Below are 23,238 nucleotides of genomic sequence, written 5' to 3'. Positions count from 1 at the left end.
ATGTCTATCAAAACTGAGGCTAATGCAGACCTTAATCAATATACCAACAAAGAATTTAAAACCCAACAATCTGTGAAATTCAAATTGGCCATATTAAACTAATATAAAATGTCTTTTTTATTTGCTTTATTATAAATATTATCAATGTTAATTAAGATGGACGGCAGTCTATTGTATAATAAATATTTGTACAAATATAAAGCTTTAAGTATGGCATTTAATTTGGTAAAAGCAAAGTAAGCAGAAATTAAAATGAAAAATATAACAAACTAAAGTAACAAATATAAATAAATCTATTTACTAGATTTTAATAATGGATGGATTCATAAATTTGGTTTAAAAAAATACACACTTAAATGGACAATATCACTGCAAAATGTATTAAACTTTGTTAACACAGCATGACACTAATTAGATGAAAAATATTGGATAATAGAAACCTTACTACAATTACTAATGATACATGAAATAGTTTACTAATCATCTAAGACCCAATAGAATGAAATGAACAAATCTTTTTGTATATGCTATTTGAATAATATATTGGGGGGAAATAGCCAAAAATCGCAAGGTACAATACTACATTTCTTTGTTTCAGACTGTCTAAAAAGTCTAAAAAAAAGATAATAACTTGGACCATGATATTGCAAAAAAAAAGTATAAATTTCTTCAATCATATTAAAAACAGCATTGAAATCCCCTGACATTAATTTTAATGGAAATACCAAAAAAATATTGTTTTTTTCCCTCCTAAACTGCTAAACAAGATATGATTGACTGGGAGTAAGTGACAACCCAGTAGTTATCTCTTTATAAACAAAACAAAAAGTGAATGAAGACATAACAAAATATATGTTTGAATACAAAAATACATACACATGGAATGTAAAACAGTAAAATACATAAACATGGAATGTAAAACAGAAAAATACATAAACATGGAATGTAAAACAGAAAAATACATACACAAGAATGTTAACATAAGGATATACATATAAAAAATAAAATCTAATGACATTTTGATTCCTCTAAAAGACTCTCACAGTTTTGGGTTTGGATGAAACATTAGAAATTAGTTTTTCTGGTGAACACAACAATATATTGCATACTAAAATTAATCTAAACATAAATCCTTGATTTATACACAAGTAATCTTATCCACTGGAAAGGTTGTACAATCTTAAATAAATAAATAATGTCAATATAAACTAAAATAAACAGGGTTCAAAGGTAAACTAAAATAAACAGGGTTCAAAGGTAAACTAAAAAAGAACAAGACAACAATCATTTTACATATCAATCTACATTTTTTTTGCCAGCATTATAAGGTTTCACTGGTTATGTACCATGCAAACTTTTGTTTAATGAATTTCACAATACATCAGCTAAGTAATGGTGACCATACCGATATTTTTATTCATTGTGAGCATAAATTGTCATTCTGCTTTGTGAAAAATCTACAGAGGATTTGTTGAAGATTTCTAGTTATATATGTAGAGCTGTCATAGAAGTCTCTTGATCTATGGTGATTTGTCTGTCATGGAAGCCCATTGGTATATGTTGATTTATGGTAAATCTCACTTGTTGACTTTATCATCTTCATATAATTTGTACACCAACTGAAAAAAAAATTAATGTTACATGTTTAAATTCTTGTTTACAATCTGGAAAGCAAGGCTTAGAAATATGATCATAGGAATTCTACAGCTCACATTATCCTGACCAAAATTCATCGGCTATGATCACGATTTTTATAATTCTGACTTACAGGCAGAGGAATACAACTCAAAAGTTCTTAACAAGTTCCAATTTATGCATGTTTGTATTGCCCAGTAATCATGAGAAACAACGATTTTGGTTGGCTTATTAATGTGATAATGAGAAATACTGCCTTTAATTCTTTGATCACAATTGTCTACCTTTGGAAAAGTTTAAAATATGGAACAATCATTTTTATTGTGTTGGCAGGTATGCACTAGTACTGCAAGAATGGATACAATATCTATATATTTTATTAAATTAGCTTGTACCTGTGCTTTTCTGCCTGTAAATATTATTTTATAGATTTGTGCCTTTTACTGTATGTTCCTCTTTACACTTTTTTATTCCACTGATTGACATATAAAGTGTACTTAAAATAGTTTAACCACCCATGTTTTAAATATGAATGTCCCAAGTCAGAAACTTTGTCAGTGGTTGGCTTTCAGGCTGATCTTTAGTAGCCTGTTAAATTAATTCACAACTTTTCTGGACATGTCACGATTTAGAGTTGGACATGGTGAAGTATAGACCCTTTTGAATAATTCAAAACTGAATAATGATTTTCTTTTCTATTTTTTTGGACCTCATTTATTCTTCCAATTTTACTGTTAGAGAATCTAACTTCTTGAATCATTGACAGGTAATAAGATTATTTTATTGTTCTCATTCCTAAAATTTTATATTTGATACTCGATGGGTTATTCAATATAATAGTAAGCTTATGAACAACTCCTCCTGGAGTAACTGTTTCTTCTAAAATTTGCTACACTTACATTTTTAAACTTAATAGCTAGACTGTCATTAAACTGATCTGGTGCTTTGCCTGGTGGAACAAGTGCTTCTAACACCTTGCCTGGTCTTTCTCTGGTATAGTCAGCCTCAAGTTGGGCAGGAATATAATCTGTATTTACTTCAACCTACAGTCAATGTTAAAACATTTTAGAAACAGTCTATAGTGATTTCTTTTATAGGCACATTTTGATTTAACTATTGGAAGACTCATACAAAATTGTTAGATTGGTACCTTCTCAGATAAAATACTTCAATTCCAATGTTTTAAGTATAATAGAATTTAGCAAAATTTTGAACACTGTCGCTCTTTCTATATTGGCATACACAGACTTGGCACTGGTTTGGGCACGATTTTGGAATGAGCATATATCAATGGGTGCACTTTTGAAGAGATCATTTATCATTTGATAGTTATGTATATGTCTATGTGTCATACATGTTCATCTCCTGTGTTCTGAAATAAGATGTCATGGTAGTAGGGAAATATATATAAATGGGTTGGGATTTTACAAATGAAATATATGAACGTGTAGGGATTTTCGCATAAATCAATATATTTGAAAAGGGGGTGTTTTTCCAACCCCGGACAGATGTCTGAACCAAAATTTATAGGTTGAGACCCCCCTGAATCCTTATCAAGTACACACTGTTGTAAATATCCTATTCTGTCAATGAAGTGTAGTAATAATCTGACATTACATACCAGTTTACTGACAGCCACATTACCAGCCAATTCATCATCTCTTCTGCCATCTGATGCCCTCACAAATACAGAGGCTCCCTCTAGTAGATAAATCTGAAAATTACAAAGGTATTGGTTAAAATAACAGAGTGTAGTATGTAAATAAACCATTTTATCAAGCATGATAATTGAAGATGTTTTTTTAGTCATCTACCAACGAAGTCGAAGGGGGCAAATCAGTTTTCCAGACTATTTCTTTATGCTTGAAGATATTGAATTGATATTTGGTGTATTGTTTTATCATGACAAGTTGAAGTTCAAGGTTCAATATTCACGATTTTCAGCCTGTTCAAAGGGAAATAACTCATTTTTTTTAAAGATTTGTAAAAGACATTGTATTATAAAGATAAATGACATTTCGAATTTTTTTCCTTTTCTTTAGTAAACTGTTTGAAGAATTGAGTGGTAGGTTTGTTTGTTATTTTATGCAGTTTACATCATGACGAGTTAGAATTTTGTTCCTTTACAAAAAATTTTAAACTGGTAGGGGACTATGTATTGCCATGCAATATTCACTGAATGCTTGTTTTTGTATACTTTCCTGTTTTAAAAAATGTATAGATATCTCCATATGTAATTTACATAACTTCAATTACCCAGGCATATTTGGTATATTATTGGTGTTATTGTTACAAGTATATTATTCTTAGGATCCGCAGGAGAACGTAAGATATTATTCCTGATATTTCCATTCCCCAGCTATATGTTTTTATCACTTACAGTATTATTCCTGATATTTCTCTCCATCCAGTCCCTACATGGCTCTCTAGCTAATTGTTTTAACATTTGAGGAGTAGGAGCTCCTTGGAACAGAGGTAGTTGAAAGGTCGTGGTGTAGGCATATTTATCTACAAATAACTGGACTGCTGTCCATGCCTGCAATGTAATATCATTTTCAACATGATTATTACTTATTTTTAATTTCATGAGTGTATAAAATCAATTTACAACAATATTCCTCTAAATACCTGTTTAAAGAGAAGCTAACATAATATAAATTGCACTTCATAAAGGTCTTTGCTCTTTTAAAAATTAAGTTTTTGTTTATTAATTTTCAATGTTGTTACAATCTCGATTCTCTATTTGACATTTTTTCTTCCATATCTCATTCATTTTAGTTCTAACATGAATTGACAAAAACAGCTTTTCAATAAAATGATATCATAATAATAAATTATGTATACCTGTTCCAGCAAACCATATTTGTAGTTTTCTCTTGCTATGGTAACTTGAACTTCTTGTAGATGTATAATGGCACAAAGGAATCTATGGAAAGATCTTCTTGGAAAATGCTGCAAAAAAAAATGTAGTTGTCAGTCCAATTTAAGTTAAATTACATAATAGCAGCTAAAATATTTCGTCAGAACTTATTCTTTTCATCTTCGTACATTCAAAATTTTATTCAGACAATTGGTTTTATTTGCTTTGTATGATGATTTAGATCTATTCTTAATAAAGCTTATTTACCTTGAAGCCATCTTTCCATGTAGGTGATGTGTTTGTACTCTTCAAGTCCAATAACTCTGTAAATGTTAGTTTATCATAAGCTGCATGAGGTGCTCCCTATAAAGAGATGAAATAATTAAAAAAACAGATGAACAGCAGGTACTTTAAAGTCATTATTTTTAATTACACATAAAGCATTTATAACTTGATTAACTGTTTCACTGACGGTAAAGTTTGATACCGACAATCTAGCTTTAAAAAAACAAAGACAGCACTAATAAAATTCGTAACAAACAATCAATGTGTGATTTTTTTCTAGCAATAAAGTTACTTTGTAAACAGCTATCCTACCTTACCAAAGCTTCCAGTGAATATAAACTTTGTACTCACCATATAGAATGCTCCTGGTGGATTAAGACAGATGTGTGCATGTGTAAAATTTGTCCATGGTAGATTTAAAGCACTGTCTACTGCAATCTAAATTAGAGAAGAAAAAACAACGCATTATGCAGTGTAATTATTTTCTATGAAGAAAGGAATGTATAGAGTTTACCCCAATGTGTCAACCCAACAGTGGAAAATATTGTGAGGAAATGGGTTTTAATTTGTTTAAACATCATCATGCGAGGCTGTGATTTCTGTTTGATGGATAAGATTGTGCAGAACTGTTTTACAGAAGAGAAGGATTTTAACTTCTTATAGTCTCTGTTTGTATCTACTGAAATTCAACATAATATATAAAAATGTATTGGTATTATTGTTTAACTGTGTTTTCTTCCATTGGAACTGGATTTATACAACACTCATCCAGTTAGTTACAAATTATTCTTACCACAAATAAGTGGTAGTTAATTAACAACAGAACCATTGTAGTCCTTTTCAATCATGTTTTCTGAAATAACTTATGGAAAAAACACATTGTCCTTCTATTTTCCAATAAAATTACAATATTTCTCTATTGAAATTTGTTACATTTGTGAATTTCCACATGAGCTTAAACAAGGGAATAGAAGTTAACAGCAAGAGAATCTTTATCTAACCTCACAAATGTTTACATTTGTTCAGTTTTGACTGGGTCCCATTCAGTGTTTGTTTCTCTTGGATTCATATAAAAATAATCAGATATTAGTATAAGTTGAATACCATATAATAACGACTTACTTTAACACCACTCTTCGGATTATACTGACAGATGTAAGTCAGATCCTGGTCTATAGCTTTATTGTCCTGGCCTTTCGTAAGTTTGTTCTGAAATGACAAAATCAAAGTTTCATTATGGTGAGTTATTGTTTTATCCTTTGATATAAGGAAGAATATTTTGAAGGGGTTGTGTATTTATCTAATCAAATTTGAAGAAGGCAGTCATCAGACCAAAGAAGATCCATCAGTAACTTTTGACCTGGCTATGTTACATGTTTTAACCAATCAAATTTGAAAAAGGCAATCATCAGACCAAAGAATATTCATCAGTTTTCAATGACCTGTAACATTCATTTTAAACTGCAGGTTTAGAAATCAATTTTCAAAAGAAAATATTCACAGTTCATAATCAAATTTATAAATATTGGTATTTCAAAAAAATTGTTCTGACCAATCAGTCAGATTTTTTAAAAGGTGTCAGGTTGGAAATAAAAGATATCATTCCTGCAGAATTGTTATTTAGCTTTCACTAACTTACACACAACTTTTTTTCGTGAGTTCATCAGAATAATGAGTTTTTAAGGAAGGAAATTTTCAAAGCTTAGCTGATCTTCTAACTGACTCTACCTCCCTTAAGTTCTTGTTTTAACTTTTACTTACTTCGACACAACCTTTTCTCATGAGTTCATCAGAATGATGGGCTTTTGAGGAAGGAAATGTTGGAACCTTACCCTGATGTACTCCTCAATATTTTTGTCACTCCTGTAGAAACTTTCTTTAGCTTTCGCCAGTTTAGCTACAGCATCTCTCATGGGTATTGATGGTCTTTTCATCATAGAGTGGAACAAGCGACTCTCTCCTTTTGTTGGTAAACATTTGGATGAATAGTAAATACGATCAGTGTACCTAGGTCTGGGAATGTGAAGTCCAAGTCTTAACCAATCTGTCTCTGGTACTTTACTTTGCTGAAAAATAGCAATAAGTTATTACGATATGAAACAGTCATTGTAGGTTTTTCTTTAATATCATTATAAATTAGAAATTGAGACTTTTTTTTATAAAAAATAATGGTTATAATTTGGAAAGTCCATAAATATTATATCTGATTTGTGTTCAATATGTCTAATGTCATTAATACAATGGAAGTTCATGACTACATATCATAAATAAAAGTTAATGTAAATAGTACAGTTATAAACATGTTTTTATGATTAATTGAATACATATTAACTAACCTCTAAAGCTTTTCCTGTAGAACCTTTGGGTACTCTTGTTAGCCTGACAAGAGCTGAGGCACATGGTACAATTCTAATATTAGCATCCTTGAGACTAGATTCTGAGAGTGGATCAACACCATTTGGTCCCTGACTGTATAGCCTTAACTGATGTGCTCCTTCATTCAGTGATATCTGAAAGTAGAATAAAAAGATATTACAGTTTTCCTTAATTTGTCAAATTAGAATTTTTCTAGTGATTGAATATGTTGCAATCTTTTCTGAAATCATATGCCTAAGTATATGACAGTAGTTCTATTACAGTTATGGTAATAACATTTTTTGTAGAAAGTCAAAGGTTATAAATTAAACTTTAGATAAAAAAACCATTTTACTTCAGACATCCTGTATTGACTGTCAGTCAACAATGCATGGTGACACTTGCCCACAGAATTAAGTTATCTCAATGTGTTGCCCAAACTGGATGCTGTCAGGTAACAAGAACTTCAATACACAAGATAAGAGATATTTATTTTACCTGAAGTCCTGGCTGGTCAACTGTAGGTTGTCTTTCTGTACCAGATTCTACAAATATATTCAATGTGGCATATCCTACTACTGATAAAGACTTGTAAAAGTTGTCTAATGTATAAATCTGAAATGCAGAAAAAAAAGTGTAATTCCTAAAATTATGAGTATGACATTTGATTAAATGCTCTTTTCAATTTGACTCATACAAACTTCATGCATCAACTGAAAACTAAATATTTTCGCTTGGGTTAAAAAAAATCAAATGTCCAAGACAATTTTATTTTATCTCTCTTTTCTGGTAATTTGTCCTGTATTTCAACTAAACCACTTTGATATCAAGTATATGTTATCAGATTATTACATGGCATTTTTCATATCGCATGTATTATCAGCCCTAGGTTCAATATCAGCCCAAGAGCCGCATGGCTCGAGGGCTGATATTGACCGAGGGCTGATAATACATGATCTTTTTATACGACCGCAAAATTTGAAAAATTTTTCGTCGTATATTGTTATCATATGCTTCAACAATGGAAAAAAATAACAGATCATATATTGATCCTTTTACGTGGTTCCCAACTAGAAGTTCAAAGATTGAAAAGTTCACGGACGTAGGACCCAAATTTAGTACATTCGATATCAAATCTTTCTACCATATGCCTCAACAGAGGAGAAAACATTTTTAATATGGACGACTCGACAAACCCCTAAAAAAAACCAACAATATACATAGTGAGAACTGTTTGGAAAAGTCAACCTTTTCAAAGTAACTTTCTAAATTATGTTTGAAACTTATAAAGAATGCATTTATTTAATAATTTGTTAGTTTGTTTTTTTATTTTTATTTTTTTTTGTTATTATTTTACACAATATACTTTTCAGTATCTAAATAATTGTTTTGTACACTATTTCGTAATGTTTTTCACTGAAAACGTAGCATTGAGGTGTATTTTCCGGAATTTGCCGAGTATCACCGGAATGCCATGTGATAACGTTACGGAAAGGCATGTGATAACACTCGAAGCATGTGATAAACTTTTCATATCAGCCTGCTAAGCACTAATTCGAAAAATATGGAATTTACGTTAATTTAATGCTAGTATTATCATACAGTAAAAATCATATGTTATTTAGTCTAAGTATATGATACATAAATTTATTTGCTTTTCAAAACCTTAAAATTTGCCCCCCCCCCTCCCCCCCTCCCTATGAAATGTAATCAACTATTGATTTACCTTCAATAAGAGTGTAGCTGATGGTGGAATGTTTGATTCTCTGAACTCTATTTTGTTTTCGTAAACAGGATTGTATATATCACTGTCTAGTTTTACTGTAGTGTTTATATCTTTTCCAAATACACCATATTTCCTGTCCAAAACTCTACCAGCAACCTGAAAATAATGTACTATTGTTTAATTAAAACACAAAAAATGAATTAAGTACGAAATGTGACAACTTCAGTAAATTATATAACACCACTGCACCATACAAAGTGAAAAAACAAAACAAATAAACATAATGGTTTATTGAAAGTAATAACTTAGCTGGTATGTCAGTAATTGCTAGTAGTCTTTTGTTAGTATTATTGTAATTTTGCTTAGTTTCTTTTATTACCTTTTTTGACATCTGCTTCAAGACTTCTATTGAACTGAGTTTTACTGTGCGTATTGCTATGTGTGTGTTTTTTCTACATTGACTAGAGGGGAGGGTTGAGATCTCACAAAACATGTTTTACAATGCACCATTTTTGTGCCTGTACCATGTTAGGAACCTCTGGCCTTTGTTTGTCTTGTATGATTTTTAATTTTAGTTCATTTACATATTTCGGAGTTTAGTAAGACATCCTTTATCACTTAACTAATACAGATTTTTGTTTAGGGGCCAGCTAAAACACGCCTCCAGGTGCAGGATTTTCTCGCTGTTTTAAAGACCCATAGGTGGCCTTTGGCTGTTTTCTTCTCTTTGGTTGGGTTGTTGTCTGTCTGACACATTCCCCATTTCCATTCTTATTTTTTACTTTAGGTTTACAAAGATGCAATAATTTGTTTTGTACTAATGGGATACATAATTAATCATATTGTTTAACACAATGAACTAGTATCTATTTATTTTTACTTACTTTTGAGAAAGTGACAGAATCGGGCAGAAATCTACATCCATCTATGTATAAATCAAATCCATCTCCAATTAAAAATGGTTCTTTAGGTGGCGTCTTTCTGTCTAATGGTAACCAGGCAAACTATAAAATAAAAAGATATAAAACAGAGTTCTTATGTCCCCTGCATATTTTATCTGTCCAAGGTCAAAAACTAAATACAAAATTTTTGTTTGTTTGTTCTTTAAAACATTATCTTTGAGAGTTGAAGAATTGAGAGCTATTTCTGATATATTCAATATTTCCAAGGGGCATAACTCATTAATTCACCAAGACATTGCTGTTGTAAATCTTTGATATGAATTTAATAAAAATCTGGCAAATATTGTATATGTCAGAGCGGTTACAATGCATATTTGCATATAGTTTATATTTCTAAGGGGTACAACTATTGAAAAAATATTTGATCTGCTCTGATTTTCCAATAATGGATACATTGCTGATATAAACCTACAATATAAACTTCATAAAAATATGGCAATAATATTACATGAGTGCCCTTATAATTCAATTTTCCTTATAATGTTTCCAAGGGCCATCACTCTTAAAACTAGAGGCTCTAAAGAGCCTGTGTCGCTCACCTTGGTCTATGTGAATATTAAACAATGGACACAGATGGATTCATGACAAAATTGTGTTTTGGTGATGGTGATGTGTTTGTACATCTTACTTTACTGAACATTCTTGCTGCTTAAAATTATCTCTATCTATAATGAACTTGGCCCATTAGTTTCAGTGGAAAAAGTTTATGAAAATTGTTAAAAATTGACTATAAAGAACAATAACTCCTAAGGGGTCAATTGACCATTTCGGTCATGTTGACTTATTTGTAAATCTTACTTTGCTGAACATTATTGTTGTTTACAGTTTATCTCTATCAATAATAATATTCAAGATAATGACCAAAAACAGCAAAATTTCCTTAAAACTAACAATTCAGGGTCAGCAACCCAACAACGGGTTGTCCGATTCATCTAAAAATTTCAGAGCAGATAAATGTTGACCTGATAAACAATTTTACCCCCATGTCAGATTTGCTCTAAATGCTTTGGTTTTTGAGTTATAAGCCAAAAACTACATTTTACCCCATGTTCTATTTTTAGCCATGGTGGCCATCTTGGTTGGATGGCCGCGTCATCGGACACATTTTTCAAACTACTAACCCAAAAGATGATTGTGGCCAAGTTTGGATTAATTTGGCCCAGTAGTTTCAGAGGAGAAGATTTTTGTAAAAGATTACTAAGATTTACGAAAAATGGTTAAAAATTGACTATAAAGGGCAATAACTCCTAAAGGGGTCAACTGACCATTTCAGTCATGTTGACTTATTTGTAAATCTTACTTTGCTGAACATTATTGCTGTTTAAAGTTTATCTCTATCTATAATAATATTCAAGATAATAACCAAAAAGAGCAAAATTTCCTTAAAATTACTAATTCAGGGCCAGCAACCCAACAACGGGTTGTCCGATTCATCTGAAAATTTCAGGGCAGATAGATCTTGAACTGATAAACAATTTTACCCCATGTCAGATTTGCTCTAAATGCTTTGGGTTTTGAGTTTAAGCCAAAATCTGCATTTTACCCCATGTTCTATTTTAAGTCATGGCGGCCATCTTGGTTTGATGGCCCGGTCACCGGACACATTTTTAAAACTACTAACCCAAAAGATGATTGTGGCCAAGTTTGGATTAATTTGGCCCAGTAGTTTCAGAGGAGAAGATTTTTGTAAAAGATTACTAAGATTTACGAAAAATGGTTAAAAATTGACTATAAAGGGCAATAACTCCTAAAGGGGTCAACTGACCATTTCAGTCATGTTGACTTATTTGTAAATCTTACTTTGCTGAACATTATTGCTGTTTAAAGTTTATCTCTATCTATAATAATATTCAAGATAATAACCAAAAAGAGCAAAATTTCCTTAAAATTACTAATTCAGGGCCAGCAACCCAACAACGGGTTGTCCGATTCATCTGAAAATTTCAGGGCAGATAGATCTTGAACTGATAAACAATTTTACCCCATGTCAGATTTGCTCTAAATGCTTTGGGTTTTGAGTTTAAGCCAAAATCTGCATTTTACCCCATGTTCTATTTTTAGCCATGGCGGCCATCTTGGTTTGATGGCCCGGTCACCGGACACATTTTTAAAACTACTAACCCAAAAGATGATTGTGGCCAAGTTTGGATTAATTTGGCCCAGTAGTTTCAGAGGAGAAGATTTTTGTAAAAGATTACTAAGATTTACGAAAAATGGTTAAAAATTGACTATAAAGGGCAATAACTCCTAAAGGGGTCAACTGACCATTTCAGTCATGTTGACTTATTTGTAAATCTTACTTTGCTGAACATTATTGCTGTTTAAAGTTTATCTCTATCTATAATAATATTCAAGATAATAACCAAAAAGAGCAAAATTTCCTTAAAATTACTAATTCAGGGCCAGCAACCCAACAACGGGTTGTCCGATTCATCTGAAAATTTCAGGGCAGATAGATCTTGAACTGATAAACAATTTTACCGTAACCCCATGTCAGATTTGCTCTAAATGCTTTGGGTTTTGAGTTTAAGCCAAAATCTGCATTTTACCCCATGTTCTATTTTTAGCCATGGCGGCCATCTTGGTTTGATGGCCGGGTCACCGGACACATTTTTTAAACTAGATACCCCAATGATGATTGTGGCCAAGTTTGGTTTAATTTGGCCTAGTAGTTTCAGAGGAGAAGATTTTTGTAAAAGTTAACGACGACGACGGACGACGACGGACGCCGGACGCCAAGTGATGAGAAAAGCTCACTTGGCCTTTTAGGCCAGGTGAGCTAACTAGAGGCTCTAAAGAGCCTGTGTCGCTCACCTTGGTCTATGTGCATATTAAACAAAGGACACAAATGGATTCATGACAAAATTATATTTTGGTGATGGTGATGTGTTTGAAGTTCTTACTTTACTGAACGATTTTGCTTCTTACAATTATATCTATAATGAACTTTGCCCATTAGTAACAGAGAACTATATTTGGTAAAAATTTACATATATTTACCAAATTAATGAAAATTGTTAAAAATTGACTATAAAGGGCAATAACTCCTTAAGGGGTCAATTGACCATTTAGGTCATGTTGACTTATTTGTAGATCTTACTTTGCTGAACATTATTGCTGTTTACAGTTTATCGCTATCTATAATAGTATTCAAGATAACCAAAAACGGCAAAATTTCTTTAAAAATTACCAATTGGAGGGCAGCAACCCAACAACCAGTTGTCCAATTCATCTGAAAAATTCAGGGCAGATAGATATTGACTTGATTAACAATCTTACTTCTTGTCAGATTTGCTCTAGATGCTTTGAATTCATAGTTATAAGCCAAAAACTGCATTTTACCCCTATGTTCTATTTTTAGCCGTGGCGGCCATCTTGGTTGAATGGCCAGGTCATCGGACACATTTTTCAAACTAGATACCCCAAAGATGATTGTGGCCTAGTAGTTTCAGTGGAGATTTTGTAAAAGATTACTTAGATTTATGAAAAATGGTTAAAGATTGACTATAAAGGGCAATAACTCCTAAAGGGGTCAACTGACCATTTTGGTCATGTTGACTTATTTGTAGATCTTACTTTGCTGAACATTATTGCTGTTTACAATTTATCTCTATCTATAATAATATTCAAGATAATAACCAAAAACAGCAAAATTTCCTCAAAATTACCAATTCAGGGGCAGCAACCCAACAACCGATTGACCGATTCATCTGAAAATTTCAGGGCAGATAGATCTTGACCTGATAAACATTTTTATCCCATGTCAGATTTCCTCAAAATGCTTTGGTTTTTGAGTTATAAGCCAAAAACTGCATTTTACTCCTATGTTCTATTTTTAGCGGTGGCGGCCATCTTGGTTGGTTGACCAGGTCACGCCACACATTTTTTAAACTAGATACCCCAAAGATGATTGTGGCCAAGTTTGGATTAATTTGGCCCAGTAGTTTCAGAGGAGAAGATTTTTGTAAAAGATTAATTTAATTTATGAAAAATGGTTAAAATTGACTATAAAGGGCAATAACTCCTAAACGGGTCAACTTATTTGTAGATCTTACTTTGCTGAACATTATTGCTGTTTACAGTTTATCTCTATCTATAATAATGTTCAAGATAATAACCAAAAACAGCAAAATTTCCTCAAAATTACCAATTCAGGGGCAGCAACCCAACAACCGATTGACTGATTGATCTGAAAATTTCAGGGCAGATAGATCTTGACCTGATAAACATTTTTATCCCGTCAGATTTCCTCAAAATGCTTTGATTTTTGAGTTATAAGCCAAAAACTGCATTTTACCCCTTTGTTCTATTTTTAGCCGTGGCGGCCATTTTGGTTGGTTGACCAGGTCACGCCACACATTTTTTAAACTAGATACCCCAAAGATGATTGTGGCCAAGTTTGGATTAATTTGGCCCAGTAGTTTCAGAGGAGAAGATTTTTGTAAAAGATTACTTTAATTAACGAAAAATGGTTAAAAATTGACTATAAAGGGCAATAACTCCTAAACGGGTCAAATGACCATTTTGGTCATGTTGACTTATTTGTAGATCTTACTTTGCTGAACATTATTGCTGTTTACAGTTTATCTCCATCTATAATAATATTCAAGATAATAACCAAAAACAGCAAAATTTCCTCAAAATTACCAATTCAGGGGCAGCAACCCAACAACCGATTGACCGATTCATCTGAAAATTTCAGGGCAGATAGATCTTGACCTGATAAACATTATTACCCCATGTCAGATTTGCTCTAAATGCTTTGGTTTTTGAGTTATAAGCCAAAAACTGCATTTTACCCCTATGTTCTATTTTTAGCCGTGGCAGCCATCTTGGTTGGTTGACCGGGTCACGCCACACATTTTTTAAACTAGATACCCCAATGATGATTGTGGCCAAGTTTGGTTTGATTTGGCCCAGTAGTTTCAGAGGAGAAGATTTTTGTAAAAGTTAACGACGACGGACGACGACGACGACGACGGACGACGGACGACGGACGCCAAGTGATGAGAAAAGCTCACTTGGCCCTTCGGGCCAGGTGAGCTAAAAAAAGTTAATTTGCACTGATTTTTCAAACTCATATGAGACATTGCTGCTATAAATCTATGATATAAGATTTATAAAAATCTGGCAAGAATTGTGCAAGTGAGAGCACTAACAAGACTGTATGGTTGGACACATGGTATTTCTATGTCCCCTACAATGCATTGCAAGGGGGACAAAAAATCAAAATATTTAAAGCGTTTACTGGTAAACTAAAAAAATCATAACTAATTCTTAACAATCATACATGATTTAAGTTTTTCTTAGACATAAATATACAATTGTCCCAAAATCAAAGGATCTCAATCATACGAGAAACAGAAGAAATCACATAAATTGAATTGGGAAACTAAAATTGGATTAAGCATGAATAATGGTGGTAATGCACTTCCATACAGGGAGGGTGGATTTTTTGTTTTACTTTATCAAAAGTGCAATGTACCACAGTGGTATGCAGTGTTCTACCCAGATATTTTCTTTAGCATCCTGGTAAACAGGGAAAATTGAAATACCATCTTGTTTCTAAAAATTATAGCATCACATCTATAACATAATTGATAAGAACACCACTGCAGATAGCATCACATTACCATGATGCTAAAAGGCCCTGGGGGGAACACTGGTTATGTCTGAGGAAAATATTTACATATGAAAAAAATCATATCATAGATATATATATTTATATATATAACAACACCTACCTATTTTATGTATTCAGTTACCCCCTCACATTAATACCATTATATAGCCCTAACAAGATATGAGTTCAAAGGATTTATACCTCTGACAAGTCAAAATAATTTTATTATTATTATTATTATTATGGATCATTAGGAGAAATTTTATTATAAATATTAAAACTTGAGTCTTCTTACTGCAAGTTTAATCTATTTTTTATATTTGCATTCTTTTAGTATTGCAACAATAACAATCATTATTTGTGACCAGGATCACTAGTTTTTACTATACTTAACATATTGCATGTAAAACTTAAATCAATAATTTGTTATAAGTAAAAACCAAACCATAACTAAAATCTGTCCCAATTCAAGGGAGATAATCAATAAAACCTATATAACAGGCAATTTCACCTTTTTGTAAATAAATTATAAGTTTTAACTGTTTTAGCTATTGAAAATTTAACCAACTGTTTTTAATGATGAAGTTTTGAACTTTGATCTGCCAGAAAGGTTGTAACTACAAATTAACTTGTATCAGGGTTAGAAACATTGTTTTTATACTTTGTTTTAAATTTATAATATAGTCCTAATACAGTCCTATTAATTTACATTGTCGGCCCAATAACTATAAAAACTAGTCAAAATAACTTAAATTTTAAACAATAAATGCTTCTCTAATTGACATAATGGTTGCTCAAATAAAATTGAGAAAGGAAATGGGGAATGTGTCAAAGCGATCATCGATGCAGAATACTTAATAAAATTTTCAGGTTGATGCTAACAGTCCTAACAGTATGGTAAATAAAATATGGTGTCTGGCATTTGATGATGAAATTAGTTCCTTCTCAGGCTTCTGTCTACAATGGTGTAAAAGTGATGGTATAGGGAAATTACAATATGTAATGTGACTATTATAAATGAAAACTGTATAAATATGAAAACATCCAAAAGGTTGAACACCTCAAGAAATAACTTTAGTAAAGAAATATATAGTGACATTGGTCACCCCTGGATATTTTCCACCCATCAGAAGAACTAATGATAAAGCAGGGCTTCCATTTAGCTGTGCAGAATATATAAATACATTGCCATGTCTGGTCTAAATGGAGACCTTACAAATGATGCCTCTTGTAGGGTGGGTGACCTACTCTTTGCACATTCAAGAAACTCAGCCACAAGCCGCCATTCCACATACCCTCGTTTCTTATCAACAGTTGAATTTCAAACCTTCATCCTAGTTAGCCTACCTTGAGGAAGGTCTCTATTGGTTAAGTTGTTAATATAGATTCTTGCTTGGTGAAAGGATGAAATATTTGCCACTGGATTATTTGTAAAATGACCTGATAAATTATTTTTGAAAAATGAATTTCTTAAAAAACTACAAAGCGACATGATTGGCCCCGTCTCAAAAGTTGAAAAATCTGCAATTTCAATAACACATGTGGACACAAACATGATGGTAGTCTGACAAAAAATGTGGAGGCATATAGGAAGAGTCTGTATAACTGTGATTTTCAACAATTTTCAAAGTTGTAAACCCTTAATTTCGGCAAAATTAACGTAGCTGAACAAAACTTAAACTTGATCTGTAACTTATCATGAGTAACACACATACCAAATATCAGCCCAATATCTGAAAGCTTTTAGAAAAAAAGTCTGTATAACTGTGATTTTCAACAATTTATTAAAGTCCATAGCCCGTAATTTCGGCAAAAATTAGCCGATCGGAACAAAACTTAAACTTAATCTGTAACTCATCTTGGTTAACTAACATACTAAAAATCAGCCCAATATCTGAAGGCGTTTAGAAAAATACTCTGTATAATGGTTTGTTGCAGAATGACGGAATGACGGAATGACTGAATTTCGGAATTATGGAATTACGGACAGGCAAAAACTATATGGCACCAACAACTTTGTTGCAGGGCCATACAAATTTATTTGATTGAACCTTGACCCTTAATGTGCACTGACATGGCTTCATTATGAGGCTGTATAAATAGATATAAAGAGTAACCTCCTTACATCAGGTAAAACACTTTCTTACCTCAGGTAAAACTTCTTCTCCATCTTCTGCTGACTCCTCACTTGGGGTCAATGAACCTGGGCGGGGCTGACCTTGGAAAATGTGGAGTCTGAGAGATGCTTTGCCATACCGAGTCCAATCACTTTTGTAAGGTCTATTGTCAAACGGTATCTGAGTACTGTCAGGTACTGGTGGGTAGAATAATTTAAGGGTGTGAGTTCCTGTGTTTATGTTCATTGTATTGGGATTAAAATTCCTTCTGGTCCTCAAAGACAAATCTAAAATATATAAAGTATATAATATTAATTATATAAACTATGAGTTCCAGTTTTCAAGAGACAAATCTAACTTATCTAGCACCTGTCATCACTTTGAACTAAAATGAGACAAATAAACACTACATTTACTGAATAAACCTATATATATTTGTGTAAGGCCTTTCAAATTTTCCAGACTTTTCCCCTGTGTAACTACATGTAGATAAAGAAATAGCAATCAACTTCCCCAAAAAGATATTTTGATGTTAGATGTTGATGTGAGTCTCATATTTTGTTTCAAAAGGGTGTTGCTAAAATTGAATTTGATCTTATTGGAGGATTTTTTTAACCTCAGGCTTCAAGTTATCATAATAATGACATTTTTGGTGACATACCTGTAAGTTACAAACTATTAAGCACTATTAACATTTGAGAGGACAACAAAAGTTCAATCAAAGGAAAATCATACACAACTTTTGCAATGGTTTCCATGAACACTTAAAACGTCATCTTAAAATCTATAGAGGGTATTTGGATGATAATTAGATCCACTGTTTGTGCAAGCCTTAATGAGAAAAGTGGATGACCATAATGACTATCGAAAACTTATACATGTAGCATCTTGTTGGTCATCAAATGGAAAAAAAATCTTCAATATTACATGATTGGTTGAACACTTGATGAAATAGAGTTCTAATAATTATATGTTTACCTTCTGTAGACATAACTAAAGGAACAGCAGTCCAAGCAACAAGTGTTTCCTCATCATAAAGTGTGGCATCATGTTGTTGATCATGTAAAATAATATCATCTGTAACAATATCTTGTCGTTTACGTAAATAAAAACGTGCAATTAAAATCATATCCCCCTGCATATCTACATTATTAAAGGTAGCTTCCTGTTGTCCAAAGACATGGAAGCCATATTTAAAGTTAGATTTAACAGCTGTAGTACTACATGTAACAGGACTAGTGGATGATTGTACAACCTGGAAAATAAATAATACAAATATTTAAAATACTGTAGAAACATTAATTTTCATGGGATTAAGATTTCATGTTTTTTTGCATTTTTTTGGTTTCCAGTATTTGGAAATAATATTACATTTTGATTAAATTTTCAGGGGTTTTTTTTATTTTGTGGATATATTCTTTCCATGAAATAAACTAAATTTAATCCTCCATGAAAATTTCTGCTTTTACAACAAACACCACAAGTCATAAAAAACTTTAAAATATTTTGATATACTGTCAATTATTTCCTTAGTTTGCCTTAGTGTGTCTTTTTATGTTGTTTTGTTACACTATTGTTTCAGGTAAGGGTGAAGGTAAGGTACCTATTAATTCTAAACCTGTGGAATTTGTTTGCACTTGTCCTCTGTCAGGAACCTGATGTTCAATGGTTATCGTTTGTTGATGTGGTTCATAAGTGTTTCTCTTATATAGATTAGACTGTTGTTTTTCCTGTTTGAAGGGTTTAACATTAGTCATTTTTGGGCCCCTTTATAGCTTGCTGTTAGGTGTGAGCCAAGGCTCCGTGTTAAAGACTGTACTTTGACCTAAAATGGTTTACTTTTACAAATTGTGACTTGGATGGAGGGTTGTCTCAACTAAATTACTCATTAAGTGTTAAGGTAAGTGCATCAATTTTATATCAAAACCAAATTTGAATATGACCTCAGATGCAAAAAAGGAAAATATACAGAATATATAAGAAACTGTTGAACAATTTTTCCTGTAAAACTTCTTTTGAATTTTATTGTAATTTTATGTGATACCTTTCCAGTGGAAGCGTAATATGCTGTAACTCTAACTTTCCCCTCCCCGTACTCTGCCTTCTTCACTCTGTCAACCTGGAATCCTATTGTTGTATCCCTGGGGAGCAAAGGTGCCCCCGTTGGGGTTATAGAAGGTAAGCGCAGTTCTCGGCTATAAAATTACAATGATACAACAATAATATCCACATAAAAGTAGCCTTTAACAACAATGTATCAATGAAAAAGTTGTAAATAGTATTGTAAATTCAATTAAAGATGCATTGCTTTAACTATGTAAATAAAGGTAACGTGTAATAATCAAAGTCCTTGTGAGCAATAAAGAGTAAAGATTGCTTTGGATTTGCAATTTTGTGATTTTTCAAATAAAAAATTGAATTGTAGTTTGCTAGGCAAATTTGGTTTGAGTTATCTTTCTTTGTTCATGATTGTACATTTATAGTTGAACCTTTTCTTATAACCAATGTTTTTTGACAAGTATAGTTATTCAAATACATATCATATTGTGAAGTCCTTCAATTGCATAAATAAATTTAAACAGAAAACTTAGATTTAAGCTGTTTTGTAAAATAAGTGCAGATTTCAGTAACTAAGTCAGATTTCCTTTTATCCATATGTCAAATGAACAACTGAATGCTGGAAAGATAGTAAGAAAGTATTATGAGCGTCAATGACTCAAATGACGCCAAGTTTAAATGTTATATATACCAGTAAACCATTTCCATTAGCTTAAAAATAGCAATTAAAGTGAGTATAATGACTACTAAAATGTGCTTTGAAATAAGCACCAAAACTTTATTTCTACCAGTGTATATACATTATACTATTTCAAATCACAAACAAAATCTTCAGGCATTCTTAAAACAAATTGTTACATTTTGTAGCACCTAAAACCCTCCTCCTTTTCAGTTCTTCATTTCTTTTCCCTATAATTTTGAAACTTTTATACTGAAAATGTTAGTTTATATCCAACACCAGAGAGAAATTGATTTTCAAGTATTCCCAAAGCAAAACATGCAGATAGGAGCAGGGTCCTGATACTACAAAGAGAAAGTAGAAAATGAAAGTTGAAATCTATGTATAGCTGACCCTGACATTACCTGGACATTCTAGATCCAATACTAGGAGGGGGAGGAGGGTTTTGTACCGGTGTTGGTGATTTATACAACGATGGAATCTGAAATAAAACAAAGTTTTTACCTTGGTAGAAACAAAAAATGTAACAGCAGAAGGCTACAAATTCATAGATAAGTGAAGAAAGATCAATTTTCTGCAACTTTATTTCAGTTTAATATAAAGCAACATACAAATGACATATTCTAAACCACGCTAGTCTAATTTTCTGTTAGCTGACAACTGGAAGAATATTTTTTTCCAAAATAATTTGCTTTAGAAAAGAAAGAAATGTGCAATACTAAATACTATCTGTGACTAATAAAAAAAAAACATTCTAACAGAACAAAAACATCAATAACAATTAATTTGTTCTTATGAAATCATTTGAATCTTTTAAACACAATAGAATTAATTTCATTTGAATCTTTTAAACACAATAAAATTAAAACAAATTAAGTCCCTCTTTAAATAGCATATAATAAAAATACATTTATAAAATGCCTTGACTGAAATATTTTGTAAGCAAATATGACATGCAATATTTCATAAAATAAAATATGTTAAGCATGTCAGGTCATAAATATATTAATTGAAAGTAACTATTTGACTACTCAGAAGTTTGATAGTTGTACTTACAGTAGGTTGGTTATATTGTTGATGATTAGAGGCAGATATATTCAATAATGACTGAACTTCAGAATCTCTCATGTTGACGATACGATAATATAACTCAGCATCATCAAACTAAAATAGACAATACCTTTGCTAGTCAAACTGATAGTATATAAAATTTAATTCATCATCACAACCTTAGAAGAGACAATACATTCTACATTAATAACACAAGTCAGTTAAGAAAAAAGAGTGAATATGATAATACAAGTCAGTACAATGTGTGTAATTCACATTTTTTGCATATTACAGAACTTTTGTTTTTTTCTTTTGCCTTTAATGCTTATTTCAATCGTTGGTGAAAATTAAATTAAGAATTCTCCATCCATTCCAGCATACAATGGATAGCTCTGGGGTAAAACTCTGGTGAAGTTTTGGGAAGCTTCTTCTTCCTAATTTCATATTTTTTCTTCTGTATTCAATATGAAGTCTGTAACTGATTAAGTTTTATCTGAAAAGTTTCTGTCACTACTGCTAAGGGGAGATAACTGACAAACCTTTTCTAATTTCTGTAGTTCTGAAGCATGAAGGAATGGTTTGATTGGTACATTTCTAAATGGAATCCTGAATTTTCCTGCTATTAATTTTGCATCATTATCAAACAATGGCACTTTTACCCAGGCACGTGTTATCAAACTGTGTTTGTCATACTCTGAAGCAGGGCCTCCTGACAGCTGTAACTCTACTACAACACCTAAATCTGAGTCAGCTGGACACCTGAAAAATACAACATCTATCATAAAAACCATTGCAATACCTCCTGCATCTGAAATATATAACATTGACAATGTAAACAAGGACATGGTGAACAATTATAACTCTGTAGTCTACATCTAGTTATTATAACATCTAGATATAATTGTCATGTTTGAATACCATTCAAATGTGCAGTAATCTATATTGCTCCTAACCTCAATGCAAATAATGAACATCATCAGTCAAAGGTCATTAATTGCAAGGTTTGCATACATCTATATCTTTATATCTCTTTATACATATACTTAATAAATATCATTATTCAACGGCTTTTTCATTTTCTCAAATTTGGAATTTATAGAATTGATTGGTGTTATCATGTGTAAAATCTAGGTCAAAATGACCTCTTTTGTACACATTTATGACAATGTTGACAATTTGAAATATTAACCTATCCATTTCACAAGATTCATTCCTTGGCATTACTGACCAGAAGCAGTATGTGTAGCCTGATGCACATTTTTTTTGCTTCTCAACAACATTACTTAGAAACAAATTGCCACCCACTGTTACAGCATGACAGTATGTGATATGTTTTGAGGTTTAGTATGACAGCCATTTTCACTGAACAAGATCCTATTTTTGTTTGGGGGCCAGCTGGAGTCCGCCTCAGGGAGCAGGATTTTCTCGCTTTGGTGGCCTCAGCTGGTTTTTTTACTCTTTGGTTGGGTTGTTGTCTCCTTGACACATTTCCCATTTCCATTCTCAATTTTATTTCATATGTCAAGGGTGTTGGATACTTACTTTTGTACAGGCTGGCTGATTTACTGAAAATATTCTGAAAACACATTAATTACTAGATTACACCATACCATGTGATACTTACTTGGGAACAGGTTGCCTAGCTCCTATTACAGCATTGGCACCACCTGAAGTGCCCACTGCTCTAGTGGAAGGTTCTGTGTAAACAGTTGGCAGGACTGTAGGTTCTCCTATGGACTGACCTGTACCATGCAGGCCCACTATCAAACGACATGCTGTGGTCCTTGGGTCCAAGTTCAGTACAAAGTCATAAAATATCATAAAACCAGCACTGAAAGAAAGCAAAAGTAACAATGCAATATAAGCTAAAAGAAATATTTTCAAAATA

At 32.1% G+C, this 23,238-nt stretch overlaps 1 protein-coding gene across 7 annotated transcripts in view; it reads right to left on the bottom strand.

The window, feature by feature from the left end:
- Positions 1 to 109: 109 nt before the first annotated feature.
- The window catches only part of LOC139499976 (uncharacterized), a 58,971-nt gene continuing 35,842 nt past the window's right edge, over positions 110 to 23,238 (bottom strand). For all 7 annotated transcript variants that reach the window (XM_071288698.1, XM_071288650.1, XM_071288665.1 and 4 more), the window contains 20 exons: positions 22,975 to 23,181; positions 21,890 to 22,109; positions 21,357 to 21,464; positions 20,705 to 20,781; positions 19,608 to 19,758; positions 18,542 to 18,818; positions 17,594 to 17,850; positions 9,746 to 9,865; positions 8,862 to 9,017; positions 7,634 to 7,750; positions 7,117 to 7,290; positions 6,613 to 6,846; positions 5,903 to 5,989; positions 5,132 to 5,218; positions 4,763 to 4,858; positions 4,480 to 4,587; positions 4,016 to 4,171; positions 3,257 to 3,349; positions 2,535 to 2,678; positions 110 to 1,619 (listed from right to left, as the gene is read on the bottom strand). In XM_071288698.1, the coding sequence (XP_071144799.1) occupies positions 1,578 to 1,619; positions 2,535 to 2,678; positions 3,257 to 3,349; positions 4,016 to 4,171; positions 4,480 to 4,587; positions 4,763 to 4,858; positions 5,132 to 5,218; positions 5,903 to 5,989; positions 6,613 to 6,846; positions 7,117 to 7,290; positions 7,634 to 7,750; positions 8,862 to 9,017; positions 9,746 to 9,865; positions 17,594 to 17,850; positions 18,542 to 18,818; positions 19,608 to 19,758; positions 20,705 to 20,781; positions 21,357 to 21,464; positions 21,890 to 22,109; positions 22,975 to 23,181 (2,911 nt within the window). In that variant the 3' untranslated portion in view covers positions 110 to 1,577. The remainder of the gene's footprint in view (positions 1,620 to 2,534; positions 2,679 to 3,256; positions 3,350 to 4,015; positions 4,172 to 4,479; positions 4,588 to 4,762; positions 4,859 to 5,131; positions 5,219 to 5,902; positions 5,990 to 6,612; positions 6,847 to 7,116; positions 7,291 to 7,633; positions 7,751 to 8,861; positions 9,018 to 9,745; positions 9,866 to 17,593; positions 17,851 to 18,541; positions 18,819 to 19,607; positions 19,759 to 20,704; positions 20,782 to 21,356; positions 21,465 to 21,889; positions 22,110 to 22,974; positions 23,182 to 23,238) is intronic.

Source organism: Mytilus edulis, chromosome 1 (genome assembly GCF_963676685.1).
Source record: "Mytilus edulis chromosome 1, xbMytEdul2.2, whole genome shotgun sequence".
Taxonomy (NCBI): Eukaryota; Metazoa; Mollusca; class Bivalvia; order Mytilida; family Mytilidae; genus Mytilus; species Mytilus edulis.
The sequence above is the reverse complement of the archived record's forward strand: the minus strand, read 5'-3'. Positions and strand labels throughout refer to the sequence as shown.